Source organism: Hyaena hyaena, unplaced genomic scaffold (assembly GCF_003009895.1).
Source record: "Hyaena hyaena isolate Hyena2069 unplaced genomic scaffold, ASM300989v1 scaffold_98, whole genome shotgun sequence".
NCBI classification, from domain to species: Eukaryota; Metazoa; Chordata; class Mammalia; order Carnivora; family Hyaenidae; genus Hyaena; species Hyaena hyaena.
Window position 1 is genome coordinate 2,327,855 of NW_024080730.1, and position 19,180 is coordinate 2,347,034.

At 62.9% G+C, this 19,180-nt stretch overlaps 1 protein-coding gene across 6 annotated transcripts in view; it reads left to right on the forward strand.

Annotated features, from left to right (window-relative positions):
* Positions 1–16,922, forward strand: part of ANO1 (anoctamin 1) — an 80,263-nt gene extending 63,341 nt beyond the window's left edge. For all 6 annotated transcript variants that reach the window (XM_039235527.1, XM_039235522.1, XM_039235524.1 and 3 more), the window contains 7 exons: positions 62–162; positions 837–982; positions 3,662–3,814; positions 8,300–8,352; positions 9,921–10,105; positions 14,291–14,396; positions 15,777–16,922. In XM_039235527.1, coding sequence (XP_039091458.1) covers positions 62–162; positions 837–982; positions 3,662–3,814; positions 8,300–8,352; positions 9,921–10,105; positions 14,291–14,396; positions 15,777–16,019 — 987 coding nt within the window. In that variant the 3' untranslated portion in view covers positions 16,020–16,922. The remainder of the gene's footprint in view (positions 1–61; positions 163–836; positions 983–3,661; positions 3,815–8,299; positions 8,353–9,920; positions 10,106–14,290; positions 14,397–15,776) is intronic.
* The last annotated feature ends 2,258 nt before the right edge of the window (positions 16,923–19,180 follow it).

Consider the following 19,180-nt stretch of genomic DNA (forward strand, 5'->3'; position numbering starts at 1 on the left):
GCACCTGCTCTCTGTCCCGCAGTGGGGGAGGGGGCTGAGGCACCTGCTCTCTGTCCCGCAGTGTGCCCCGGGCGGCTGCCTCATGGAGCTCTGTATCCAGCTCAGCATCATCATGCTTGGCAAGCAGCTCATTCAGAACAACCTGTTTGAGATTGGCATCCCGTGAGTGCTTTGTGGCCCTGGGCCCACGCGGAGCCAGGGGTGGGGGATGGGGCCCTGTGGTGGTCTGGGTGGGGGACAGGTGGCTGGGGCCTGGACCAGGATGGGGCACCAGGAAGAGGGAGGTGGTGAGGGCAGGCAAGGAGAGGCAGGACAGAGCTACCCCATGGGGGACTAGGAGGGGGCGGAGGCTGAGATGACCCCCCCTGCTCCGCAGCGGGCTGAGGATTCGGGGTACTGACAGGCACCCCCAGACACACAAGCCGGCTCCCTGTGGTCGGCAAGTGGACCAGCTGGAGGCTCTGTGTCCCTGGTCCCTTTGAGAGTCACGTCCTGTTTCCTCAGCAGATTGCCCTCTGCAATCAGGGACATGGGATGGTTTTCTGTGACCCCCGCCCCACCCCCCACCGCGCTGACCCCTGACACCGAGCCCTTCCTGGGGCTTCAGGTGGCCGTGTACCCTCCATGCACCTGTTGCTATGCCCACACTTGACCCCTGCCTCTGCGGGGAAGGGCACAGGAAATCCTGGACGGAGAAGCCTTCGCAGATGCGTTAGGTCAGGGCTTTAAAGACTCGACGGCTCAGAGCATTAGAAGCACAACTTGGAGGTGACAGTCCCCAGCGCCCAAACCCGTCTTCCCAGACCCCTAACTGAAGTGATGGTGTGTCCCCTCAGGAAGATGAAGAAGTTCATCCGCTACCTGCGGCTGAGGCGCCAGAGCCCCTCGGACCACGACGAGTATGGGAAGAGGAGGCAGCGCTACGAAGTGGACTACACGCTGGAGCCCTTCGCAGGCCTCACCCCGGAGTACATGGAGATGAGTGAGTGGGGGCCGGGGGGCCGGCTGCAGCCCCCTGCCCTGGACGGGGGTCTGGAGTGCTCGGTGGGCTAAGCATCTGACCCTTGATACGGTTATGATCTCACAGTTCACGAGTTTGGGCCCCACCCCGGGCTCTGTGCTGACAGTGTGGAGCCTACTTGGGGCTCTCTCTCTCCTCTCCTGTTCGTGCGCTCTCTCAAAATAAATAAACAAACTTAAGAATAAGAGGAGATAACCCAGGGATGGAGCCTTGTCACCAGCTATGGTGTCACTGGACAGGAGGGTGCTCAGAGGTGGCACGCGACTCTCAGTGTGGTCAAGAGAGAAGGGGGGGGCGCCCAGGGGGCTCAGTCGGTGAAGCGTCCGACTTCGGCTCGGGTCATGATCTTGCGGTTCGTGGGTTCGAGCCCCGCGTCGGGCTCTGTGCTGACAGCTCGGAGCCTGGAGCCTATTTTAGATTCTGTGTCTCCCTCTCTCTCTGACCCTCCCCTGCTCATACTGCCCCTCGCTCTCTCTCTCTCTCTCTCTCTCTCTCAGAAATAAATAAAACATTAAAAAAAATTTTTTTAAACAAGAGAGAAGTGGGGAAAGGGCAAGTGCGGCCTGCGTGGCCGCCTGGAGCCCCTCAGCCCCACTTCCTCCCTCCATTCCAGCCAGACTGGCCCCTGTGCTGTCACCCAAACACTCGGAGCTCATGCCTGCCACAGGGCCTTTGCCCTAGCTGTGCCCTGCCTGGCATGCTCTTTCCCTAATACCTGCATGGCCTGCTCTCTCCCTTCAGACCCCACCAGAGGGGTCTTCGTGACCACAGGGTTTAAAGGGTCAGCCCTTCCCCTGCACAGCTGTGACCCTCTGCCTCCCCCCCGCTCTGACCCTCAGCCCCAGCTGACATCTGCAGTCCCCGTCATGCCTTTGCCTCTGTCTCCCAGCGCAGTGATGGACATTCTGTGAAAACAGGACCCTTTTTCCCTTTCGTGGCCATACTCCCTACGCCCAGAACAGATCCCGGCTTATGGTGGGCACTTGGTACACGTTCGCTTAGTGAACAGACCAGCAAAGGCGGTCAGGAAGACCCCTGCAGAGGGTCCCAGAGTGGAGGGCCCCTGGCCACCACGGACAGCACATTTTAAATGCTGGCTCTGGGGCCTGGTCTGTGCAGGGTGGGGCCTGCGACCTGGCATTTTTAACAAATATCAGCGAAGTCAGTGTCATGCCCAGCTTCCCAGATGAGTGTTCAAGAAGAACCTTGCCATTGACTCAGAAGGAAAAGCATCTTAAGACTGAAAAATGGGAACCGTGCGGTGCTCAGACGCCACTCTGTTTTCTCCTGCAACAAAATCCAAGATGAACCAGAGAAGGTCAGGCAGGTCCCTCGCCCCCGTGGGCCCCCGTGGGCCCGCTCCCTACCGGGCTGCGTAGACTCAGCCCTGGGTCCAGGAGGAGGGTCCCTGTCACCTGCCTGAGGCCAGCGGGGGGCAGACAGCAGGAAGAGCGGCCGTCGCTGGCAGGAGACAAATGCCTCCCCGGATTTCAATTCCTACGGAGGCTGGAGCTGGCATCGCTTTCCTGTCTGGTGTGGCAGGACCCCTGGTGCAGGCCCCTGCGCGGCCGGGGAGCCGCCCACCCTGTGGCCCACGCCGCACCCGCTGCCGGGCTCCGGGCGGACAGACCCCGCGGGGCTCCTGCAGTGCATGGTGCCCGAGCCTGGAGAGAAGCGCAGCTGGGAGCGCCCAGCCTTGAACCAGCACCAGCTCCCCTCCCCACTTCTCGGTCCACACAACACGAGGCCGCCCCACGCGGGAGTGCGGACCCCACAGCCTCGGGCCTGGGCAGCCCAGCGGGGCCCACGGCCAAGCTTGTCCGACACCTCCATTGCTTCAGACGAGGCCTCATCCGCACAAGCGTCCCTCGGGCCCAGCTCCCGGCGGAGGCTCCCCTGGGGCCCCCCCCTGCGGCGCTAACAATGGCCGCACTCAGCACCCCAGGTGCACGGTGACATTCTGCCGGCTTCCTTGTTTACTGCCTGGCAGCCAGGGCCCTCGGACAGTCTGTACACTTCCTGAACCAGCCGCCTTCGTTCCGCTCAGCAGCCTTTACCCGACCTCCCCCGGGAGCCGGGCCCTGCGCGACGGCGGCCCCCGAGGGTGAAGCCCCTCATGGCCAGTGTCTTGACCGTGAGGATAATGAGCAAGAGGAGGGACGTGAGGCTGACTGTCCTGGACGGTGGGCCCCGGCCGGCTCCCCGATGGGGGCTCTTGGAGACGCAGGGATGCTGGCAGATCCCCGGGTCCAGGCCCCCCACTGCTCAGGCTCTGCCCCACAGGCCCTCGCCAGCCCAGGCCGGCAGTCAGGACTGCGTCCGGGCCTTCCTGCTCCTCCTTTGTTGAGATTAGATGTACAGTAAGCGGTGCCTGCTCGTTATTCTGGGGTCAGCACCCAGGGCCAGAGTGAAGTTTGGAATCTCCCTGCAGCCCTTTCCTCGCCCTGTCACCCGGGGTTGCACTGGGTGTGTCCCCAGGGCCCCTCTTAGATGGGTGCAGGGGGCGTGTCAGAGGCAGAATGCCAGCCAGACCCAGCCCACCCGGTTTATTCAGCCAGCGGCACGTGGGGTCCCTCCGTGGGGTCCCGCCGTGGGGCCGAGAGGCACGGCTGTGAGCTCACTGGCCTGCCCTCCTTGCAGTAATCCAGTTCGGCTTTGTCACCTTGTTTGTCGCGTCCTTCCCTCTGGCCCCGCTGTTCGCGCTGCTGAACAACATCATCGAGATCCGCCTGGACGCCAAGAAGTTCATCACCGAGCTGCGCAGGCCAGTGGCGGTCAGGGCCAAAGACATCGGTGAGTGACTCTCGGGCGTGCCGGCTGTGGGGGAGGGGTCCTGCCCCCCAGGAGCCCAGCCCAGAGAGGCCGCATGGGGTCAGGCACGTCCCCACAGGCTCCTGCCGCACCCATCCAGGATGGAGACGTGGGGGGCGGGCGTGGGGGGCTCCTGCACAGCCCCGGCCTCCTGAGGGCGACAGTGCCTCGATGTCTGCCTGTCCCCGCCGCCTGCCTCCTGCACCAGTAGGTCCCCAGGGTGCACGTGCTCTCTGAGGCCCTCCGCACCCCCACACGGGGACCATGTGGCCCCTGGAGCACAGACAGAGCGAGACGGGCAGCCGGTGTCTGCTGAGCTGGTGCCGTTCTAAGTAGGCTGTTGTTTAGTCAGTCAACAGTCAGAAACAGGAAAGGGGAGGCAGGACTCAGGAAGGCGCCGCGTGGCCTGCCTGTGGGGCCAGAGCCCACGGGTGCTAACCCTGAGTCCCTAAGGTTCCTCCTTGCCGTGCAGGAGAGGCTGGGGGTTTATGGGGGGCCGCGCTCGCGGGGAGCGTGGGAACTGGCTGCAGCGTCAGCAGTGAGGATGATGATCTCCATGTGAGGCAACTGAATGTCAAGGTGAAGGCAGAAAGTGCCCGTTTTATCTTGAAATGAGATGGAAAGTCACAAAGGTACATTGAAGTCCCGTTTGGCACAGGTCGAGTCAGCAGGGCAGGTCGCTGCTCATTGCTGGAGGACACAGAGTGCACGGCGTGATAGGCATGTGGTCATTTTCCGGGGGGCGCCGGGCGCTGGGACCCCACCAGGGCGGACTAATCTCGCTGATCCGCCTGGGCTTCTCCCCCGTGGGACATGCCCCTCGGCCACCACGTCCCGCTGTGTTAGCGGGGCTCCTCCGTCCGCGCCTGGCCCCTGGGGGCCCCGCCCTGCCAGCCTCTGGTGGTGACACCCGCCCCCCTCCAGCGCCCCCCTCTGGCCCCTCCTACACACGCTCTCCCAGCTTGAATTGTAGGAAAGCGCCCTTCGCAAGCCCCCGCGTGGCCTCCTGTTGGTGATTCTCGGTGGCTTTTCCGGGGGGGCGGGGGGGATCCACAGGGGGTCCTTCAGGGGCCAGGAAACCTTGCCGTTGTGTAGGGAGGGGCCCCAGAGCCAGGGCTGGGGCCCAAATATAGAGGTCAGGACGCTGAGCTCCTGTCTGTCACCCATGTGGGCGAACCAGGCAGTTGGCGCCCTGCTCTAGGATCAACCCCAGACGGTTGTGCCGGGCTTGGGGGAGGGGCCGTGATTGTTTCCTGAGGCTTTCAGTGTTCGGTCCTCCAAGAAACCTCTTGAGGAAGCTTGGGGAAATCCTCAGTCCCATTTACCGGATGGGGAGACTGAGGCCAGGTGGTTAACAACGCCGAGCAGGAACTGGAGACCTCAAGCCCCCAGCAGCCCCCCCACTCCACCGGCTCCCCCATTCCTGCACATGCCCACGAGGAGAGGGTTTGCCTGGAAAAGCTTATAGTGCACAGCAGAGTCCCCAAAAGGAAAGGGCTGGACAGGGCAGCTTGCCAGGCACTCCCTGGACAGCCCTCGGGAATTCTGCAGCCCTGAGCCCAGTGGCGGTAAAGACAAGAGCGTGGCCTCCCTGACAAAGGCCTGATTCTCAGGCGCCCAGAGGCCCCGGGCCAGCCCCCGGCGGGCGTGTGTTTGCTTTGGCATCCTTAGCTTGGCAAAGCCCTGCTCTCCCCTGCAGCCGCGTCCTGAAGCTGGCAAACCCACCACCCTGAGGGCGAGCGCCTCGGCCACCACCATACCCCCCCCCCCCCCGCCCCGGCGCCCTGCCCCCCGCCAGCGAGGCTGGGACACCTGTCTTCTTTCTCTTGCCCACGGCTCCCCTTTTTTCTCTATTCTTACGGGTCACCTGCTCACTTCCTGGTTCCTGTCTGCTTGGCTGGAGGCATAATCTGCCCGTCTTTCACGAGGTGTTTATGGGCTCCTTCACTGTAACCTTTCCTTGAACGGGCCTTTGTACTGTTCTTATGATCCGTGTGCACCCCGAGGGGACACGGGGCCCCAGGGGCGGTGCAGGGGGAGGCGCCGCGGGGGCCAGCAGTGGGAACCTGGCTCCAGCCTCCCGGCCCGGCCTGTGACACCAGATCAGTGCGCTTCCTGCTGCACTCGGTTTCCGGGGCCTTTCCGGTGTGCCGCCTCTGCCCACGTCCGGCTCCTGGGCCCCGTGTGCGGTTCTCGGGAATGGGGGTTAGCGCCCCCCCCCGGGGGCAGCAGGGGCGCCTTGAGGACCCTGCGGCGTGCGAGAGGCTGACCTGCAGGCCAGGCCTGCGACCTGGTTTTGCTCTTTGTGGACAGGACCCCATGATTTCCGGCGCAGGCTCCCACGGGGGGTCTCGGGCCTGGACACAGAGATGTCCTGGGCCCCGAGCGCCGGGCTCCGTCCTGGGCTCAGAAAGCCCTCCGGCCTCATCCGGCCTCAGCACTCCACTGCCCCTGCTCACCCCTGTGGCTCATTCGTCACCCGTCTCTCTTCCCCGCACTGCGTTCCGGTGGGGCCGCCTCCCCCGGGAGCCCCCTGCCCGGACGCTCCGCCCACACCAGGCTTACCCGTGCCCCATCACCGCGTCTGAGGGGCCTCAAACCCAGAGCCCACAGGGCCAGGCGGGCCACACGGACGGACGAGTGAGCAGCGGGCCCAGGTGATGCCCTCGGGGCACAGAGCAGCCGGCACCCCCTTCGTCCTTGAGCCCTCCTCCCCCTCAGCGGGGACAGGAGTTGGGATCACTTCTGTAGGGACTTCGCCCTGCAAAGAACAGAAGCGCGGTGCGCGGGCCAGCCAGGAGGGGGCGCTACCATAGCCACGGCGCCAGGCCAGCCCCGTGGACCTGGGCTGGGGGGGGGGGCGGGCTCAGATTGCTGCAAATCGAGGTTGTTAAAAACACATCATCCTGATTTACAAACACCAGTCAGTGTTTTTAAGTAGCATGCGAGCGAGCTCGGCGAATCGCCCCCCACGGAGGTGGCACCATCTGGTGCCAGCAGGCTGCTTGCAGAGGGCTCCCGACCCTCTTGTGGTCACTCGGCAAACGTGGACCCAGCAGCGTCCACCCCACGCGCCGGACGCCACGCAAGACCCTGGGAGAGACGCAGGGAGGTGCTGCTCACGCCTGCCCGGGGGCCTGGGGGCCGCAGAAGGGTCACCCGGCCCCAGCAGCCTGGCGGGAGGCACGGCGGCCGACCTCATGGGGAAGCGGCACCCGGCTGAGGCCATCGCCCGCTCGCCCCCGGCCCCGTCCCCATCCGCCACCTGGAGGGGACACAGGCGGGGTGGGTGTCTGCCCGCTCTGTTCTGGCACGAAGGTGCATTGAGAGCAAGCCACCACAGTCACGAGGAAGGTCCCGTGCCGGCCCCCTCAGGTGCTGGAGCCGCTCACCAGAGGCAGGGAGGCCACCCTTGCTCCCGTGCGGCCTCGCAGAGCCGGGTCTGCGGCGCGCTCCACCCGCTGGCTGTGCGGACGCAGCCGGGGCGCTGGGAGCAGGAGACCCCAATGCTCTCGCATGTGGACCTCGGGCTGTGGCTGAGCCGGGCCCCCCACGCGGCCCGGGGCCCCCAGCGCTCACTGCTAAGGCAGAGATGTCCAACCCTGCCACCCCCTCCGTAACACCGGAATGCCAGGCCTCTGCCCCTCCCCCTTCCCAGGAAGTGCTGCCTTCCCCCGCCCGACTCAGATCAGCCCAGGACAGGGACAGAGCACCGGGACGGGGCTCTGAGCCCAGCAGCTGCCGTGACACGTGCCTGGCCTGCTGGGGCCCCGCGAGGCTGGAGGAGGAGGGGGTCCTTCGGACTCTGCTGGGGAGGCCGGTGGAGGGACACGCATTTGTCTGGGTGCCGTGTGGGGACCCTCCTGCTCGCCTGTAATTAGGTACAAGACCGAACCTCCAGCAGCAGAAATGGGGGCCCCCAGACAGGAAGTGTCTCACACGTCGCTGATGTCAAGTTGCTAGACTCAGGGCATGATGCCGGCCTCAGCAGCCAGGGGCCCTGGGTTGTGACGCTACGTCTGGTCTGTCCCCAGATAGCTCCTTGTCGCACCAGAGCTCCGTGACGGGTCTAGGACACCGAAACCTCGCGTTCTTGGGCTCCACTTACTCTTACCTGGACCCTTTTGTGCAGGAACTGCACCCAAATTGAGTCTTTGTCTTTCTAGAAGGAAAGGCTTCGTCCGAGGCAGTCAGCGCGTGAGCAGGTTCATGGGGGAGGGCTCAGAACCACCCAGGGAGCGGCTGATTTTCAGCACCTCTGAGCCAGTCCGAGCCAAGGCTCCGTCATCAGCCAGGACGCCCACCCCCCACCCCCCGCACCCCCACCCAGAGCTCCAGGACGTGTCCTCACTGCCATGCATCTGAGCGCCAGCAGAGGACCGCAGCGGGGCTGCTGGCCTGCGAGCCAGAGTTACTGAGATCCGGGTCAAGGCGGGGCCTTGAAACTGTGCTTCTCTTCTCCCCCAGGGATCTGGTACAACATTCTCCGAGGTGTCGGGAAGCTGGCCGTCATCATCAATGTAAGTGACATGGGGACATCGGCTGAGGGGAGGCCCCGGCTGAGCTGAGACGTGACGGGGCGCCCTTTCCCGAGAAGCTGGGAGGCAGGGGTCTCTGCTCCCACGTCTGGGCAGCCCCAGCCTGGTGGAAGCATCTGTTCAGACACCTGTCATCCCTGGGTCGTGTTGAGGGGTTTGGGTGAGCCATGGATGGGAGCCCCAAATTCTTCTCCACCCGTTTCTATGACCTTGAGCAAAATTCTCCACCACGTCCACCCTTGCCCCTGAGCCCACTCTCTCCCCCAGAGTCCTGAGAATGCCCGAGAGAGACAGAGAGGGAAGACAGAAACAAATTATTCACTAGCAGTCATTCTGTTCTTTTAAAAAGTTAGCTTTTCCCCTTTATATAAAGTGTGTGCCTGTTCTTTAGAGGTTCTGAAAATGCAGAAGCACGCAGACGACGGGGAGCAGCTGCCAGCCGCACCCCCCCAAGCACACACGTGGAGCTTGCTCACCCTTTTGCTCCCTGCCAAACTCCTGCCTGGGCAGCCCCCCGCCGGCATCTCATGCACACCACCCTGCCCCATGGGGTGGCCCTTCCCGCCTCTCCTACCCCTGAGCCCGCAGCTCAGGAGGGTGGTGGCCCCTCTGTATGTGAACCAGCCCTCAGTCTCCCCTGCAGCCTCCTGTCCAGGTCCCCGTGGCTGAGCTGCCTGCTGGGCACATGCTTCAGAGCGCAAGGCTGGACCCCAGGCATGCAGAGCCCAGTCAGCCTCGCAGGTCCAGCGCCCCGTGACCCTCAGCCCTCCCCCTGCAGGCTGTGTGCACCCCGGCAGCTGCTCTCGTGCTGGGTCAGGGTCAGGACCTGGGGACTCAGCTCCCACAGCACAGGAGGTGAAGCTCAGTCCCGGAGGAGGGACCCTCAGAGCCCTCCGTGCGACACCGCTTGCCCTGCTGGTGGCGGCCCCCTGCCCAGTCGAGGCCTTGAGACCCCTCATTAAAGGACCATGGAGGGCAGAGCGTGTACGCTGGACAGCAACGGCCCCTCATCCGAACCTGGGCAGCCAAGCACAGGGCTGGAGGGGGCAGGGCAGAGCTGGAACGGGGTGCAGCCCGTCTGGAGCACCGGGGTGCTGCGAGCGGCTAGAAACCTCGTGGGGACGACAACAGGAGGAATGGTGGCTGACGTTTGTTGAGCATCTAGAATGTTCCAGGCCCTTCCAAGCTCTTTGCACACATACACCCACTAACACACACAGCCTTCAGGGAGGGGGCTGTCATCGCCCAGCTTACACGTGAGGAAACAGGCACAGAGAGGTTAGGTGACGTGCCCCAGGCCACACAGCCAGTGAGAGGCAGCATTAGTCCCCATGCCTTCCTGCTCAGGGGTGTCCTGTTCCTGCCCTCAGGGCCTCCCCCTTAGGCTGCCAGGGGAGCCTCCAGGAGTACCTGGACCTTTCGTTTCTTCACACAACAGTCTGGTCACGTGGCCAACTCGCAGGCAGTGTCACGTGGCCAGGCTCCACTCGGGGCGTGCCCCCTCCCCCCGAGCCGGGGGTCCGCGCTCACCCCGCTGTCCCCTGGCCCAGGCGTTCGTGATCTCCTTCACGTCCGACTTCATCCCTCGCCTGGTGTACCTGTACATGTACAGCCAGGACGGGACGATGCACGGCTTCGTGAACCACACCCTGTCCTCCTTCAACGTCAGTGATTTCCAGAACGGCACGGCGCCCAGCGACCCCCTGGACCTGGGCTACGAGGTGCAGATCTGCAGGTACGGCTCTCGGCGTCCGTCTTTGAAAAGACCCATTCGGGGCGTTTTCGGGAAGAAAACCGCAGTCCAAGTGAGAACTCTCAGGAGCAAGACCCAGAGAAGCCCGGTGGTGCTGCATGCAGACACACGAGGGAGGCGCCGAGAGGTGGTTTAGGAGTCCCTTTGGCTTTTAGGGGTTTTCATGTTTGTTTATTCTGAGAGAGAGAGAACGTGAGCAGGGGAAGGGCAACGAGAGAGGGAGAGAGAATCCCAAGCGGGCTCCACACTGTCAGTGCAGGGCCGGGTACGGAGCTCGAACTCGTGAGCCGCGAGATCACGACCCGAGTTGAAATCGAGCAGATGCTTAACTGACTGAGCCACCCAGGTGCCCGCTCGGAGTTCCTTTATCTAAGGCCGTAACAGCCGCAGGCGTGGCTGGATCCAGGGGTTGCCGTGGATGGATCAGGCCCCCGTGGCACTGCCTCCCAGCTTTGCATTACTCCGCGGTGGCACCGTGTTCCGGCGGGCAGTGAAGACGCCGCCTCCGCTCGGCCATCCCACGGGCAGAACGTCTTTCTCAAGTCAGGGCTGAATCTCACTGGCCTGCCCAGCGCTAAGGGAAGCCCTGTTGCCTGCGGGTAGAGGCCAGACCGGGGTCACGGGCCAGGGTGTGGGGTCCTGGTGGGAGAATTGAGACGCCCTAAGGAAAACTGGGCGCTCTGACTCGCAGAAGAGGTAATGGATGAGACAGCCAGACACCTGAGGACCCGAGTCCACACCTGGGCTTGCGGGGAGCACCACAGGGAGGGGGAGGCAGGCCGGGCGTGGGAGGCCGAGCTGAGACCCGGCCACTCCCTGTGCGTCTCCCACATGCACCAGCCTTGGGGTCTGGGGACTCGGGAGTGGGTGGCATGGTCCCTGCTATCCAAGGACCTTGGTGCCGACCAGTGTAAAGGGGAGACGGTAGCCAGAAGCCCAGGCGAAGGGTGGACGCGGGAGGGGGGGGGGTCACTCCAGGGGGCGGGGCCACGCGGAGAAAGCCGGGAGGTGCGAACCCGGCTGAGCTGCTCTAACCCGGCTTATTCAGAACACGGAAGACCTCAGGGGCCACCATGCCAGTCACGGAGCCCGTGCGGTAGAGCTCGCTAGTTCCGTGACCCCTGCTCCTGGGTCTCCGTCATCCTGACCCATTAAAGGGGAGTCGGGGGGGGGGGGAGGCACTGCTGGGCTCTGGGTACCGACGGCAACAGGAAGTAGCTTGCAGCAAAACCACAGGCCCAAGAACTGGAAAGCCAGCAGCGGCGGGGCCTTTGGGGAAGGGGACCAGGCCTGCCCAGCCTCGGGGTCCCAGCGGCGCTGCAGCAGACAGCGGGCACTCGGGCCGGCCCCGCGTGGGGACAGCACGGTCTCGCGGTGTTGTGTCAGCACAGGCACGGCGAGTGAGAGCCAGGTGCGCCAGGTAGAGAAGGCGCCACACGGCCAGGCCCGCGACACAGCCCGTGCCCAGAAGCCCACCCACCCACACGCTCCTGGGGCACAGAAACCCCAGGAAAGGCCCGGAATTATCTGCCACCAGCTTCAGGGAGGTCACCTGGGGAGGGGCCGGCGTGGGGGCTGGGAGTGCCGGGCAGGGGGCTCCCGACGCCCTCCCCCACCCTTAAGTAGGCACAGGTCCTGGCTGGTGCTGACAGGCAGACCCCCCTCGCCCCCCGGGTTCCTCTCCTCCGCCAGCGCCTCGTCCCTGTTGTCCGAACGCTTCGTGCCGAGCACACAGGAGGGTCTGTTTTAGGGAAAGAATAATCAGGAACAAACAGGGCAGGGAGATGTGTTCGTGTGATTAGGAATTTCCCCTGAAAGGTCAGTGTTGCAGTTTACAAGGTTAGCCTCGCTTTCCAGAACCGGACACTGGGTCCCAGACGCTGGCTAAGGAAGCGGCCCAGCGTCAGCCCAGGGGCCTGGCCACGTGAGGGGAGGCCGGGGGGCAGGGCCAAGACCCGTTTTTAAGCATCTTTGCTGCTTTTTCCCCTCGTGGCCTCAGAAGACGGTGGGTCAGACCACTCGCTCCCCGGGATTTGGCCCCAGCCAGGCCCTCCCCCCATCCTGGCCACGACCCTGCTCCACAGGCCTGGGAGCTCTGGGCCTCCACCAGCCGCACCCCTGCCCGCGGCTCTCACGGAGCTGGCGGCAGGAGGTGGGTGTGCAGAGACGCAGAGCAGCCCGAGAGCCGGCGTGGCTGCTGGCCACCATTCGCTCCTGCCCTGAGACCCGCACCGTCTCACCTGGTCCCCACAGCCACCCCTAGAGCGGGCGCTGTCGTCCTCTTGGTGGGGGCTGCAGGCACACTGGCAAGGGGCAAGTAGGGACATCTCACCCGGGCAGGTCTGTAAGGGGCTTTGAGGGATGCCTAGGAGTTTGCCAGGTGCCCCAACCATTCTCGCTAGCACCCCGATGCCGCCGGCCCAGCGCACAGAAAGAAAAGGGAGGAGCGAGTGTGTGTGGCCTCTGACGCTGGGAGAACGGGCCACCTGTCCCCACCAGAGAGCAGGCTGAGCGAGTCCTGTGTCGCTCGCGTGCAGCTGCTGCCCAAGTGCGTGTTCCCAGCCCGATCCCATCTCCGGGTTTGGCGGCTCAGTGCTGAGTGGCTCCTCAGAGACTCCCATCCCGGGAATAAAGCTCCGTGGGTGAGGAGCCCTGACCGTAGTGCGGTCCTGAATGCCCACCCCTGAAACGGGGCTGGGACGCAGGAGCTGCTCAGTAAGTGCTTCTAGCATGAGTGAGACGACGGCAGAGAGGCCCAGAGAGGCCAAGCCATCGCTCAGGAACACACAGCAGGGACGTCACTGGTTCTGGGTGCAGATTAGGGCTGTGCCCGCAGAGCTAGCTGCCTCCTCTTCGGGCCCTCCAGAAGGTCCCAGCGGGGGCACCAGCAGCCCTGCCCCCCTCCCCCCCCAGGCTTTGGGGAAGACTTTGCCACGCGTAGCACAGGGGCAGCCCCGTTAAAGCCAACAGCATCCCCTGAATTTGGAGGGCCTGGGCGGAGACAGGACCCGGCGTTGTCGCCCTCAGCCCGATGGGCATCTCAGGACCTTGGAGAACAGGAGGGCGGGGCCGGGGCGGGCGCTGTGAAGCGGGGGCGGGGCCAGGGCGCTGTGAAGCGGCGGCGGGGCGCTGTGAAGCGTGGGCGGGGGGGGGGGGGGGGGGGCGGTGACAGGCTGGCAGCGGGGAACCTGGGGGAAGGGTGTCCGCCCAGGCAGGGGTCATCGGACAGCACCTACGACTGGTCACCCGGGGTGGGGGGGGCTGGTGTCCTGTGTCCATACGGAGCGAAGAGCCAAGAAGCTTGGACTGGAAGAGAGGAGGGAGGGGCGCCGGGGCGCTGGGTCCCGCGGGACAGGCAGGCAGGGGGACAGCTGACTGGCAGGCGCTGTCCGCACCAAGTGCACATTTGACCTCAGACCCGGCTGCTTTCAGAGAACGTGTGTTGGTTGGTTTTCCGGCAGGCTTCTCGGTAGAGAGGGGAGCCTGGAGAGGTGGTCTTCAAACCTGGGTTTCACGGAACCCAGTGGGGGTTTGGCGGACAGTGGACACTGGGCTGAGGTGGGGGGGGGTGCCTGCTGTGTGCGACCCACTAGGGTCTCCGGTGAGATCCCTTTGGGAAAGAAGGGTTCCACCTCCTTTAAAAGTCTGGAACCCCATGGGGCGCCTGGGGGGCTCAGTCAGTTGAGCATCTGACGGCTCAGGTCATGATCTCACAGTTTGTGGGTTCGAGCCCCGCGTCGGGCTCTGTGCTGACAGCTCAGAGCCTGGAGCTGCTTCGGATTCTGTATCTCCCTCTCTGCTCCTCCCACCCCTTTCTCAAAAATAAACATTAAAAAAAAATTGTTTTAAGTTTGGAACCCCTGGACCGGCTGGTCCAGATCTGACTTCTCTGAGCTCATGGACAGGCCTGTGGGGCCTCTTCGTGGTGTCTGAGTTTTCCATGAAGCCCCTGGGACCCTGCCCGGCCCTCGGGGTCCAGGCCACAGCCTCTAACACGGAGAATGACTCCCCCGAGTGTGAGCGGGGGTCTGGGGCCTCTCCGGCAGGGAGGGCCGCGCACCCGGCGGGGGTCGGGGTCTGGTGGAGGCTTCCTGCGGCCGTAGGGCGCCGGCCGCAATCCCAGTTTCTGCATGAAGACCCGACCCTGATGCCCGGCCACCCCCGCAGGTACAAGGACTACCGGGAGCCCCCGTGGTCGGAGCACAAGTACGACATCTCCAAGGACTTCTGGGCCGTGCTGGCAGCCCGGCTGGCCTTCGTCATCGTCTTCCAGGTGCGGGGGGTCCCCTTTCCAGAAGGTTTGAGAACTGGGCACTGAGGAGGCGCCAGAAGGCAGGAGGTGGCTGGTGACGGGGGCCTTCGGAGCCCTGGAGAACTTACTCCGGGGCCCCCAAAGAAGGGGCCTGGTGACTCCAGGCCCCCTCAGGGACAGGTCCCAGGCAGGCAGGGAGGCCTGGGCCAGCATTGACAGTGGGGTTTGGAGCCCTTCGGGGAGGGCAGGCTGAGTTCCATGTAAGGGCCCTTTAATGAAGGAGACCGTCTCCCCTCTGAGTCTTTCGCGGTCTGTGTACCAGGAGGCGTTTCCAGAGGACACGCACGAGGGCCTGGGTTCCCCACTGACTCTGGACCCCAGAGGAGAGCCAGGGGGCCCAGCCTCGCCTGACCTCTGGGGAGGGGACAGGCTGACTCTGAGGCCAAAGTGATTCCCAGCGGACAGGACCCCAGACTGGGGACCAGGCTGGTACTTACAGCCGCTAAGGTCTCAGAGATGGGGGAGCATCGTTAGCCACGTGGGCCCAGGTTCCCTTCACGTGTGTCCTGCTAGCATCTGGAATCCCAAGAACTGGGCTCAGGCCCCTGCTCTGCCTTTTCTGCACCACATGGCCCTGGGCAGGACTTCCTCCCACGTGCCCCTCCCCCTGCCCGAGGCGCTGCTGCCTCACCTGGCAGCTTTCCAGCACACTCTGCAACAGACAAGTGTCTGGGGCTCAGTCTGCCAGAAGCAGAGCCTGAGACAAGGGTTCTGTGCAATTGGGTTACTGGAGGCAGCCTCCCAGGGTGAGCCCCAGCCAGGAAAGGCGAGCAGGGCAGGGGCACCCGCACGGCCCACAAGGTGTCTGACTCAGCCAGACGCGCTGACAAAGGGCCACTGGACAGAAGTTTTAAAAACAGATTTTGGTGTTTCCGTAAAAGCCGTGACCCACCAGACGCTTTCCCCGGGGAGGGCGTGGACTTCTGAGGTCGCCCTGGAGGCCCTGCAGGGTGAGGAAGGGGCTGTGGGCCCAGCAGAGACCACGTTCCGGCTGCTTCTGTGCTATTTCTGTTTTACGTGCCGCCCCCCCGGCCCCCCACCAAAGCCCGGCGCATGTTATATGTGGCGATGCCTGACCAATCAAACCACTTAAGCTCCCCGGCCCCGGGATTCCCAATTGCTCAGAAACTGGCTGTTTGCTGAGCTCAGATCCTTCATAGGCGTTGGCCACCGTTTCCGGACGGCCCACCGGCCGGTTTCCTGCTGCATTTATACCTTGCGGGAAACAGGCCCGGGGAGCCCGAAGTATGTGCCTGAGATCATGGGCTGGGCGTGACAGGGCGGGTGCAGGTGGGGACAGCGGCCCCCCTCCCACCCCCCGCACACCGACTGTCCTTGCAGAACCTGGTCATGTTCATGAGCGACTTTGTGGACTGGGTTATCCCGGACATCCCGAAGGACACCAGCCAGCAGGTGCACAAGGAGAAGGTCCTCATGGTGGAGCTGTTCATGAGGGAGGAGCAAGGCAAGCAGCAGCTGCTGGACACGTGGATGGAGAAGGACCGGAAGAAGCAGGAGCCCCCCACCAGCCACGGCCCCAGAGCCGGCCCGGGCAGCCCCGAGTTCCCCGCGGGCGCCCCGTAGCGCCCGGAGGCCGACGCGCGAGCCCCCCGCCGGGCCCCGTGGCTCCTGGAAGACCACCATCTTCCTGTCTTTCTTCTGTTGTTGTTTTTTCTCCTCATTTTTGCACAAAACCATAACGCAGGGAATGTTTTTATCTGTAGTATTCAAGGATGATCAAAGCAGTCGCTGGGGACAGGGCGGTAGCACGCGGGAGTGCGGGCGCTTCGCAGAAACACTTCTCGGGGACCGAGACCTGCTTGGCGGCGGAACGCGAGCAGAGGCCTCCAGAGAGCGTCTTTCCCAAGCCGCCTGATGCCTTTAGAGAGAGATGCAAAAAGACGTCCCAGAGCGTCGGGCAGGCGCCGTGCAGTACTGGAGGCAGAGTGGAAAACTGAGGCTGACGCCATTCCCAGAAGGCGTCCCTGCCTCTGGGTCGGAAAAGTCAGACGGCTTTTCGTCTTCTGTTTTCGGTCCAGACACCAAGTCGCTCTGGCCAGAACGAGGTGCCTGCGAGCTTAGCACCTAACAGGGCTCCGGTGCCCCGGTTAGCAGGTGACCCACACCTCCAGGGGCACCCCCCCATCAGCCGCACACCTGCTCCGGCCCTGTGAGCGGCCTCAAAATGGTCTGTCCTCTGGGTGGGACAGAAAACAAAGGAAAGAAAACCGGGTTGGCAAGAACAGAGCAGAGAGAGACGACCTTGAGGGCCTTCCTAAAGGCAGCTTCGGGTTTCAAGGAGTCTTAAGGCATCAGAAAAACATTTGCAGATTTAGGATATTTATTAGGTTTTTAATAAATCAATTCTCTGGTGGACGTGAGGGTTTTTTCCTGTAGCTCAGAGGTGGAAGGAGTTTGTTTCATTAGTTAACCAAATACCATTGAGAAGAATTTCAAATACTGTTACTACCAAAGATTTTTATTAATAAAGGCTTCTATTTTGGTAACACTTCTCTATATTTTTACTTACAGGAATGTTACTGTCAGACACTTATCGCTTTAATGCTTGTAAAATCCTAGATGCCATGAGTGCTCTAAATTTGCAGCCATTATCCTAACCGATTACCTGAAGTTTCTCGAGCACCAAGAGAAACAGAGGGGATGTCTCAGCAAAGAAAGGGAAGAGAATGTAACGGTGTTTGTCCTAACGTGGTTGGTACAGTGTCTTTCCCTCAAGTCGCCAACTGACCGAAGTCCGCAGGTGCCGTAGATTTCCGTTACTTGCTAAACCTTACAGTCTGATGCTTGTTTTCTCTTGTACAGTGAGCCTGAAATGGGGTTTTTGTATATAAACATTGTATTAAAAATTAGGTGATTACCCAAAATCCTTTCATGGAAACCTTTTTTTTTTTACAAAGAGCATGTACGCAAATCCGCAGAGGACCGTGGCCAAACGTTCATTCGACTAAATAAATTTGGACACACAACCACATCCTTCCGGTGAGCGCTGTCCATGCGGCCCCCACCCAGGGCCCCCGGGTCGAGCCGCAAACTTGGGAGGGATGTGGATTCACAGGCATCTGGTCCCTCTGGTGCTGGACACGGGGCTCGTTCTAGACGTTCCTGGGACCTCCTTGCTCGGTAAGAGTGTGTGTGCACGTGTGTGGTTTTGTATGTGCTTGCGTCTGCCTGCGCCACACGTACACACGTGTTGATGTGTGGGTGGGCTGTGTGCACACGTGTGCTGGCGCAGGCACGCGGGTCCCTGGTTCATGCTGGGAGGGAGTTGGGGTCACACCTTCCCAACACCCTCTTCCACGATCCTCAAGGTCCCCCCTGGTCCCTCCAACCCAACACGATAGCTCTGAGGATTCCAGGGACCTAAAACGTCCCCCGCCCTCCTGGGGACCCACCTAGAATTGCCGGTGTTTTCCTTGGGGCCCATGGGAACACGTTTTAAAACTACCACCTAGAAACACAACCACTTCCTGAAAGGTATTTTTCGCACCCAACGCCGGCAAAGCCGCACCGCCCTGGTGGCTGGGGGACCTTCCTTCCACCTCCGCAGGCCTGGGGACCAGGGAGGGCTTCGGGCGCCCCCTAGTGCCCGCATTCTGCATCACTGAGAAAACAGCAAAGCCCAAGCTCACAGGGCCCTGAACGTCCTTCTAAAGCTTTGGAACCACTTCCTTAGTCCAGACGTGAAGGCAGCGTGCAGGGTCAGCATCGCAGGGACCTCCAGGAAGCCCATGACGGCCCCACTTGTCAAATGAAGAAACAAACGGCCTCCGAGTGGGGAGGTGACTTGCTCCAGGCCACGGGGCTCCTAGCAGCTCAGCCGAGATAAGCACCCAGACCTTGTAGACGTTCGTCCATGCAGCGTCCAGGCTGTGTGGACAGAGCAGACCCATCCTCGCCTCAGGCTGTGACTTCCGGCAGAAGGTGTGAGGTGCTTACCCAGGAGACAGACCCCCGAGCCAGACAGTTTTAGCAGAAGAAAGAGGCGCTGATGAAGTAGCACAGGGTGTGACAAGGTTGGTCAGGGAGGCCCCTGGAGGCCTGAGCAACAAGGAGCCAGCAGGCCGTTCAGGCAGCAGAAGGGCAGTGCAAAGGCCCCGAGGCAGCGGCGTGCGGACAGCTGGCTGGAGGGGAGGGGCGGGGGAGGGCAAGAGACAGGGTACGAGATGGCCAGAGCCGACTGTCACAGGGCTCCCAGGAGACCTGAGGACCTGGGGCTTGGTGGCAGATGTCACAGCAGGGGCTGGGTGGTGTTAACCAGCCCAGAGGTGGGATCCGATTCACATTTTGAGGTCACTGCATTTGTCAGGGGAAAACTGCAGTGGGATGGGAAGCCAGGGAGCGGTGCTGCTGAGATTCAGGAGGGCGCTGGTGGGGTTTGGATGCAGATGGAAGAGGTGGGGGAGAAAATCCAAGAGATGATGCCACAAAGACCCGTCTGGCCACAGAAGGACCCCAGCCGCGGGGTCACTGTCACCTCGGACAGGAACAGATGGGGCCCAGAGAGGGTTGGGGCTCCACTGCAGTCACACAGCAAACCAGCAACACAGCCATGCTGGGAACCCAGGCCCTGTGGCCCCCAACGCTGAGTGCCGTCTGCTACGGGTCCTGGAGGGGTGTCCTGCCCGCCCCCAGGAGGGCAGTGATGGGCCAGGGCCGCGCAGGCCTGAGGTTGGGGCGGGGCGGGCACTCATGCTGGCATCTGCCTTGGGGATTGTGCCTCCCTC